Here is a 9,870-nt window from a genome sequence, read left to right on the forward strand (position 1 = left end):
GATAACTGACAACTGTAGCAAACCGCTGAACTCGTTGGTTCCATTGGTGAACTCATTGCTTTGGTTCAGTTGGCAAACTCGTTGACTCGATTGATGGCAAGAAACAGGTTTTCAGTTGGAAGCACACTCTATGCAAGTACACGGCTCACTACAATAATAAATCCAAGAATTCAATCTCCGATCACTATTTGACAAGTGAACATACTAGTTCGATTGGAGAATTTCTTTCTCCAGATTTCATGAACAGTCCGGGAGTGTTGTGCTTGATCAACACTTCAGTGTTTATCCCTGATCTTGCACATGATTACAAGTTGGACTGGAGCCAATGAAATCGCACGTAGTATTTATCCACTGATCGACCACTGATCTTGCCAATGAAACCGCACAATAGAAAAACACGGCAATTTGTGACTACGATGAAAATAAAACGGAATTCGTCCGAATCTTTGACACGCGCTGCCTACGGCATCCCACCTAGTAAGTGTGCATTAGAGGAGGATTATTTGGGGACTTGTGCCTAGTCCCTGTCAAGAGAGATCAAACTTTTGGTCTGCCGTCAACTGCAAACAACAGGCTGCTGATGCTTGTCATAAAACCATGAAAACTATCGTATCCCAGCTTATTTTTCCACTACATCCTGTATAACCATGGCCAACAGTAAGAAATGACCTAAATTCTGATATTTCGCGCGTTGATTCAGAGTTTTTGTTGGACATATCGCGCGCATGGCATACCCGAGCCACCGGACGCGTCTCTCATGGGTATGTCACGCGCGAGCGAAGGGTGACATCTCCGCGTGGATAAACCGAAATTCTCCAAGTAGTGAAGGAATCCAGCAAATGTGAGGCTCCGGATCGTGGAATCCGGATCCTTCGTATGGAACTCCAGGATCCATTTCGGTGGCCCCCGAGACCTTGGAATCCAGAATTCATGACTCGGGACCGGGATCCACTATTTTTCGTGTCGTGACATGGCTCTGGATACCGCTTAATGGCATTACACAAGTAATCAAGTAAAGCTATGATCTTCGCAGTTATGAACGCAATTTTTACAATTGCGTAGAGAAGCCTGAAAAATTCAGGACTTCAACGGGGTTTGAACCCGTGACCTCGCGATTCAGGTGCGATGCTCTAACCAACTGAGCTATGAAGCCACTGACGTTGGGAGCTGGTCATTTGTGGGTTCTAATGGTCCCGTGAGGAATGACGGGTTCAAACCCCGTTGAAGTCCTGAATTTTTCAGGCTTCTCTACGCAATTGTAAATATTGCGTTCATAACTGCGAAGATCATAGCTTTACTTGATTTCATATCCGCAGTTCATATATGATTCATTTCATATACCATTTCATCATTTACTCATACACCATTATTTTTTTTTTATAAGAACGTCTAATGTTGGAGCTGAGGCTGATCGTTCTTATACATTTTTGCTTTGTGAGGCTGAAAACGTTCTTAAGATGTTCTTAAATTTACAGGGTATAATATTTCAATAAATCGGTAGTAGCCAAAACGCGGGGCCGGGGCCGGGGTCGGGGTGTCTTTTTTTTTTTTCCAATCTTGCAAACTGAGATGTGTATCATGCAATTTGAGAACCATTGTTATGTTATAGAAAACATTTATTTACCTTTAATTTATAATTTTTTTTAAAATACAAAAGAGCAAATAAAAACGTTCTTAATCGGCTCTCAGCCTGAGGAATGTTCACAATACGTTTTTAATTCCTCAACGTTCTTATACTGGTGAAAAGGTTCTTATTCAACTTAATTCACACTTGCGGGGACTTACGGATTTATCCAAGCTTAGTCTCCTTCGCAGCCATTTTTGGATGTCACGAGATTCGGAACTCCAATTATACCGATAATTCCTTACTGCTTCAAGGTATAATCATTCCCTGAATAAATTAGAGGCTAAAAAATCCGATTGAAAATATCGTGACATTTTCTTGAATGGGGTACGGAGTGGGTGTTGTACCCCATAGCGTTTGTAAATTTTAATGTAACGAAATGTCACAAATGGATAAAAAATGCCGGAAGAAACTTAAAACTTTTCCTTCAGCGATCTATAAAAGTTTCCCAATACCGATCATTTAATACCTGAGGAGGAGGCATTGATGCTCTTGTAATTACATTATTTTGCTATTGGTGGGACTGTCATGAATTTCTCCTCGTTCGATCCTCGTATAAGGACAAAATTAGTAGAGAGCCCTCACTTAGTAGAGAGGCATAAAGGTTCCATGTTGTGGTCTGGCGTGAGGTGGTCTTGAGTTCTACTGCATTTCACCCTACATCACTGTGATGTGCAAAACCAATTACATGTAACTCATTGCTGCCCGAGGGAGCCCCAGTTGACTAGTAAAATTGTCTGGCTTGCCGGACAGGGTAAAATCTATAACACTATAGGGGTCACCCTTCAACACTTTTAACTTTGACTAGAGTTTTGCTTTCCTTCAGTATAAGGTTACAAGATTTAGGGTTAGGGCTTTTTTGGAAGGGCCAAATTCAAGCCTGGAATCAAAAATCCAGAATATTATGGGTCAGAGGGAAGTTTAAGAGGGGGAGTTTGGCGAGAGCCACGTAAAGAATTTTGAGTTGGCGCTTGTTACCCAGATGACAGTGCGCCGGTTGGTCATCCGGGAATTTTGACAGGGGGCATTGAAACTTCTTCGACGTGGCATAAGAAATGTCTGACGTTTGAACAGAAATTGATGCATCGTTTCGGGCCCTGTAAAGAATTCCTGTATTGTGTCCGTAAATCTTTGCCCCGCACTGTCTTCGGGAGGGATTGAGTTGAGTGTTTGGAGTTTATTTTGTCAAAAAACTCTTCCAAACGTCGTGTGAAAGATGATGAATCAACGTCCTCCGATGACTGGGCAAAGGTATGACGAAGGGTCTCCAAATTTTTTTTTGGAGCTGATCACTAAATACTTTTTAACTTAATACAGGAACTCGCCATTTGGTGGACCAGTCAAGGGTGGAATGGAGAATCCTAGGTCAAATCCTGGCAGTTTTCCCCAGCAACAATTTCCCTCGAACAGTACAATTGCGAACGGCCCACAACATATCAATGGTGTCACCTCTCAACAAGATATAAGCCGGCAACCTCCAGGGTTTTATCAACAACCGAAACAACCTTTTCCTTCAAAGGTAAGGGTTCTGATATTAGTATTTTAAATGTCGGTGAAACGCCTTTCCCCATTTCGCAAACAAAACTGGTAACATGCGAAGGGTTAAGCTTACTTCTTCGAACGTACTGGTAAACAACAAATCTTGATCACTGTCTAAACCGTAGCAAACAATTTTTTTTTTCTCTCAAACAAGAAAACTAGAGCACTTTTTATTTTATCTGGAGTTTTGGTGTCATACCGATACGGAAGTGGTATATTTTGGCTTTGATCAGCTGTGGAATTGTAAATGTGTTTATTTAGTGTGTGATAATGCATCTATATATATATGTGTGTGTGGTGTTTTTCTTGCTACTCAAATAAGTTAATTGGTTAAGAATCTACGATTTGTAAAAGTTTATGGATATTTAGTGTGAATTAATTTCTACTTTATTAGGGAAACTGTTGAAACGCCTTTCTTTCAGTTTGTAATTCTCAATAATGTTATTGTAACGATAAGTAATGTCAGCGGAGTTATATTAATTGACTGTAGGAAGTAATCTCAAAAAAGGCTTTGTTTATTATTACTGGATCTCAAGATCGGTTGAAATGACTTTTTTACTTGTGTGTTTTCCTTGGCTGTATGCATGGTGATGGTTGCATGCATTTGCCTTGCCTTGTTTGTTTATTGTGTATTATTATTGCTTTTGTATTTGATATGTAGTTCTTTGACTTCCCTATATTTTGTGTTATTTATATTGACTTGATGTACAAACAATGTTGATTAAGGACGGTGCGTACTATTGTTATTGCACATACGTTCTGCGCATCTCGAGATACTCTGATTTCCTATGGGTGGTGCTTATTAAGACAGGGATATTTTTGCGTGGTTCCATACATTGCTTTGTATTTTAAAGCTTTTTACAAATATTGTTGATTAACCCATCGACTCCCAGGGGTTCCCCACTGACGAGTAAAATCGTCTGGCGTTAGACAGAGTAAAATACTTAGTCTGGCCGGTTTTGGCCGGTTTGGATGTCGATGGGTTAATTATCTTTGAAAAATGTGTGGTTACACCCAAATTTCTTTTAAGATCTGCTTTTCCTATATATAGGTTGTTGGTAAAATCCGTTCTCAGGTTGAATCTGTTTTTACCTAGGTTGAATGTGCACTCCCCCACCCCCCAAAAGGATTGAAAACCCTATGCCTTCCCTCAAACTCTCATTGCCTTACGCATCTCAACATATCTTCTTACTGTTTCGTATCATCTTATCTGGCGGTTTCTGTATTCTTTCACTTATCTCTTTAGGCTCAACATCACAACATACTTAGTAAGGAAACAGAAGATTGTACTAATCACTTACCGGTACTCAAACTCGCACCCTCCTGTAGTCCTGTGTCTTCACCAGTGAACTACAACGACGAACATGCTCAACCCAACACAGTTCTTTTTATTATTTACTTTTGTATAATAAGTCAATTGATATCTATGTATAATAACCAAAACAAATCCAAACCTGACCCTAATTTTTCTCTATGCTTAATTTAGGCTTCTAAAAACGTTTCTTAAATTCATCTGAGTGCGTATGCTACATAGGTAAAATGAGGATCACCAATTTAACATAGGTAAAGACGGATTTCACCTGAGAACTGATTTTACCGGCAACATATACAGTAAGCCGCGCAAAAATATCATTGAATTAGTAGGCACTGCCCTTAATAAACGTAAACGTTACAGCACTTGTCTGAAAAGCGCTCCAATGTTCAAATATTATTGATAAGTCAAGTTAGTTGTGCTCTCAGTCTTGTTGGCCGGGTATGGGTTCTGAAGTAAAATGCAATGATTCATTTGAACTGTAAAGCTACTGAACAATATTTCCTATTACTTTATTCAATGAAGTTCTTTTTGATAACTGGTTTCACAGCCTTAAAACTGATAATAACGGCTTGCTGTTCTTTACATAGATAGGGAATCAGTTTCCAGGGCCACCCACTCAACAGCCAAACCAGCGCCTCTCACCGTCACCACTGCAACACACCAGGACTTTGTCTCCTCCTTCTGATCAACAGAAACAACAGTTCCCACCCGGCTTGAGCCCAACACAACAGCATGCCCCTGGTCGACCGGGAGAGTACCCTCAGCAAAAGCACTCACTTCCTCAGCATCAAGGAACTGAACAAGGTCAAACTCAGAGACCTGGAATGCTGTTACAACACCAGCCTCCCCAACAACAAATTCAGCAGCAGCAGCAAAGCCAGAGACCAGTAATGTCTTCTCAGCACCATCAGCAATCAAGACCAGGAGGTCCTTTGCATCTACAGCAGGGATCAAGACCTGGAGGATCCTCCTCATCCCAGCAGTATCCTGTTCCACAGGGAAGTACCCAGGGGCAACCTGGATTTCCACCTTCACAGGGATCACGTCCTGCTCATCAGCAACAACAGGTTGTCCTTCTTACAGCCTTGTTTGAATCAAGATCAATTTTACTGTAAAAATTTTGTTAGTTTGCTTTGGACATCAAAATTAATTTTCCATTGTTTTATTGCCTGGGTCTTCATTCTTGTACCACTTACTTTTAAATCGCAACTGGAGGCAAAGCTTTCTAACAGGATGACTGTACTCAAGACTGGTAGGAACTCAAATGGGCATCCAATCAGATTATCAGGCAGTGATAGTTTGGGGTAGCTGGTTACCCATAGAATCTAGATGGCAATATTTTTGTGGTTATGGAACATCCTTACAGTATATTCTCGGTAGTCAGCAGTTGTTGTTGCAGTAGGCTACAGATTATTGTAGTGCAGCTTGGAGATATACTGCCAATGCATTTACAGAACACATGCACCAATTGCTTGCATGCTAAACGTTTGTGCATTTACTGTTGTTATTCATGTTCATAAAATTCATTTGTTTGTCATTAAGATAACAATGACATTGAAATGTATACCAGTGTTAAAAAGTGTGCAGGTGTGGATTGATCTTGGTTATGTTATCAACTTATATTTCTGACCATCTTCTAATTGGTCAGTGCTTTTAACATTTTACAGATGGTTCAGCAGATGAGCAATGTTAATATCAGTGGAACAGAAAGTCAGCCCTTGTCATCCCACCAACAGACTCCTGAATGGCCTTCCCAGCCCAGCTCAAATATACCAGTAAGTCTTCATTCTCATCCCTAGAGTCCAGTTTTCTTGTAGTCAGAGATAAGAACATGGACTGTAGCCACAGCCGAAAATATGCACAGTCAGGTTAATGGTTAAGATGTAACTGTTGACGGCTGATGTTGTCTCAAATTTCTAAGAATGTGCAGAAGAGCCGGAAGTCCATGATTCATGGACTTCCTGCATTGGCTGTGGCCACTAATATAGTCTGTGTTCTTGGTGCTTCTCAGGAAAAGTGGGCCCTTGGGATGAGAATGGTAAGTCTTAGGCTAATATATTACTTTGTTTACACAATGTTTTAATTGATGAGCCAAGAGACCTGCACTGAATATTGTAAGGTTATTTCCTAATTAGTTATCAGTAGAAATTTGAGTCTGATACATCAGAAAATGTGGGTGAGGACTGTTTGTTTGAAAAGTTTAATGAATACCAATGAATTGTTATTTTGTTGAGCTGACTATCAGAACCAAAATGCAGATAGTAAGCTAAAGGGAGGTTAATAAGCTGAAACCATTGAATCCTATAGTTTTGAACAGTTATTTTGATATTTTAGTTAATTCTATGACCATTCGATCAGTGCTGAAATTTCCTAAAATTGCGTGACCTAGCCCCTTTAATTTGTTTATAACACATTGCCTTCTTCAAGCAAATCTGTATGTTAACAAGGAAAAGTGTAACAATCCCCTGTTGTCCTTTCAAGTCCTTTTTAGGGAACTCATTTTATAGTAGAGTCTTCAGGTTTAAAAAGATGGCTGCACTATCTTGGTTATAAAGGATCTGTATTCGATGTTTTCTTGCAGCAAGGACAATACAGAGGACCACCAACTGGTCCCCCACAGTCAACACCCACAGCAAAACAGATGGCAGCACCTACAAGTCGACCCCCAGGTCCCCCGACAATGCCTTCCATGACACCTATGCACCAGCCTGGATTACCCCCTCCTACTAGCTTAGGTGCACCTCCTATGGGAGGGATGACCCAACCTCCAATGGGTAGACCCAATGCCACGCAAATGCCGCCAATGCCAGGCTCTTTCCCTGGTCCACAGGTTAGTAGTAGTCCTGGTTCTCCTTATGGTGGGCTGGCTGGTGCTGGAGTGACAAGTCTGTCTGGTCCAGCAATCAGCCAGGCTGCACCTTCTAGTGGGGGTTCTGGTGCAGGTTCGATGTTACATAGTGGCTTACCTGGTGGTCGGCGCTTGTATCCAGGACATGGCTCTTCCAGTCCTACAGAGACCAAACCTCCAGTTGGAACGATGGGAATGCCATCCAATGCTGTGAGTTCAGGGAGTAACAAAGTTTTGCATGCAAATGTTTCATGTGAACAAAGTAAATAAAATTAAACACCTTTTAGAGCGGTTTTCAATGGACTTTTGCGGGTAATTAGTTGTATTATATTTTTCCAAATGCCATGCAAGTTATTCATGCTTTTTGCTATTAAACTTTGTCAGGGTAGTTACTTTACATTATTAATGCTCAATAATGTTACCATTTTTATGCTGTATTGATAGCCTTGGTAATAATAATATAACCAGCTGGCCCCAGTTGTTCAAACGATGGATAGCAATATCCACCAGATAAATCACTATCCAGTGGATAAGTCATAGAAAAGCCAATTGCGCTATCCAATGGCTAGTGATTTATCCCGTGGATAGAGTTATCCATCTTTTGAACAACTGGGGACTGGACCATAGCAGCCATCAGTTTCACCTTGTAGGTGATCTCTTGGCAAACATTTCTTCTACGAGACAGTTATACTTACTTTTGTTTCCTTACCTCCTTTGAGGATCAAATTGTAGTTATGTAGTTATTGCTTTTCTGTTTCCTATGGGTGTCCATTTGTTCTCTGAGATTGTACGTCAACACTTAATGTGAATTGTCCTTGTTTGTTTCAGGGGCAGTCCATGTATCCCGGTGCTGGCCCCATGGGAGGGATGCCTCCAAGTGCACCAGGTCAGCCCGGCATGGGACCTTCACCTATGAATGCTCCAATGCAGCAGAGACGAATTGATCCTGATCAAATGCCCAGTCCAGTAAGTACCATTCTGCATTTATTTGTCCCTTTCAACATGTATGTCCACATAACATCTAGCTTAGTATCATAATTTTGATTTTTATCCTGAAAATTAATAAAACCTTTCCTAGGCAATTTCAGCACTTCCAGATAATAATTATTGGAAGCTTCTTTAATTATTAAAGAAGCTGCCAAAATTTATAGCTTAAACAAGCTTTGAAATCATAAATTATGTGTAAACAGGGAGCAGGGAAACTTGTTGGGCTTGTGTGTTCTTGGGAAAAGACATTAAAAGAATGGGAGGAAATCAAATGTGCAGAAATAATCATGCAATTAGAAGATCATCTCAAGACAACAAAATTTTTATGTTGGGGTAAGAAGGCTTATGTGAGTTGAATTCGGTTTGCATTGAGATTAATGTGATTGTTTAAAATAGATTCAAGTGATGAAAGATGACAATGAAGCTCACAAAGGATCAGCTTTTCTTACAAGCACAAGAGGACGGACTCCTCCACTTGTAACAAGCAATTTCGTCATACAAGATGATGGTATGTGGCCACATTTGTCATTAAGTATACACTGAACAGTAACTTTACACAAAGAAACTTACTTTTTTACTTTCTAGGTCTCTTTTTTGAGGCAAAAATGCCTGGGTCTTGAACAAAGTTTGCTTCTTCAGGGATCAAAATTGGAAAAAAATCCCATCGCAATTTGGCAGCATGATACAAAAATTTAGTCGCAATTACACAAATTTTATTCACAAAGTTGTATTGTGTTACCAGTGGTTTAACAAAACAAAATATGAGCCCCCAATGGTGTGTTAAGACATTGCTGAAAATGGTGAATGATTGTGGGATGTAACGTCGCAGTGAAATTGTGCCCCATATCTTCAGATTGAAAGCAATTTTCATGGCGAGAAACAAAATAATATCTCATTATTTATTTTAGCTCAATTAGTGGTAAAGTGGCTCTTCAAAAGAGTGAAGGAGAAAACTACATGTAGTCGTAAATTTGCAACTTTTCCAGATATTTTAGTCGCACATGCGACTGTATTGGTTGCAATTTGGAGCACTGTTCTTTTTCTGTTATGCATTTTATTTTATGATATTTTAACCCACTGAAACCTCAAATGGCTTCGGACATCCCCATTAGACGAGTAAAATTGTCTGGCGTTAGAGTAAAATCTCTTAATTCTCACTCCCAGGTGTCTTAAGGTAAACCTATGTTATTAACTCTTTTGTCAAGGATGCTTTCGTTGTATTATCTTGTTGTTATTTTTTTGTATCTGTTGAGACTTTGACCTATCCTTATTGCACAGGCAACTGCAGTCCTCGTTTCATGAGATGTACAATGTACAATATACCTTGTAACAAAGATGTACTTCAAGCATCCAGTATACCACTAGCAACAGTCATAACTCCATTTGCTGAAACAGGTCCTTCAGAGGTCAGCTTGATAATTTTTTTCAAGTTTCTTAATTTTATTCTTTGAAGAGTTCAGCGATAAAATTTAGTGGTCGTTAATTTTGCAGTATAACCTGACATTAAAAATAATTATTATTTGTATCAAATGCAAATCTTGCATTTTAATTGGCTAC

At 39.8% G+C, this 9,870-nt stretch overlaps 1 protein-coding gene and 1 non-coding gene across 3 annotated transcripts in view; one reads left to right on the top strand and one right to left on the bottom strand.

Moving 5' to 3' along the window:
• Positions 1–1,080: 1,080 nt before the first annotated feature.
• On the bottom strand, positions 1,081–1,153 carry Trnas-uga (transfer RNA serine (anticodon UGA)). The gene has a single exon. It is a non-coding gene; the product is annotated as a tRNA-Ser (tRNA).
• A 1,451-nt stretch (positions 1,154–2,604) lies between these two features.
• LOC138000290 (protein transport protein Sec24C-like) overlaps positions 2,605–9,870 on the top strand; it is a 26,375-nt gene continuing 19,109 nt past the window's right edge. Inside the window, exons 1-8 of one of the 2 annotated variants that reach the window (XM_068846601.1) lie at positions 2,605–2,875; positions 2,942–3,143; positions 5,066–5,545; positions 6,146–6,253; positions 7,060–7,536; positions 8,155–8,292; positions 8,710–8,821; positions 9,592–9,719. In XM_068846601.1, coding sequence (XP_068702702.1) covers positions 2,841–2,875; positions 2,942–3,143; positions 5,066–5,545; positions 6,146–6,253; positions 7,060–7,536; positions 8,155–8,292; positions 8,710–8,821; positions 9,592–9,719 — 1,680 coding nt within the window. In that variant the 5' untranslated portion in view covers positions 2,605–2,840. The remainder of the gene's footprint in view (positions 2,876–2,941; positions 3,144–5,065; positions 5,546–6,145; positions 6,254–7,059; positions 7,537–8,154; positions 8,293–8,709; positions 8,822–9,591; positions 9,720–9,870) is intronic. The other variant, XM_068846602.1, reaches the window with a different exon arrangement.

The sequence above is a fragment of the Montipora foliosa genome, chromosome 4 (genome assembly GCF_036669935.1).
Source record: "Montipora foliosa isolate CH-2021 chromosome 4, ASM3666993v2, whole genome shotgun sequence".
NCBI lineage: Eukaryota > Metazoa > Cnidaria > Anthozoa > Scleractinia > Acroporidae > Montipora > Montipora foliosa.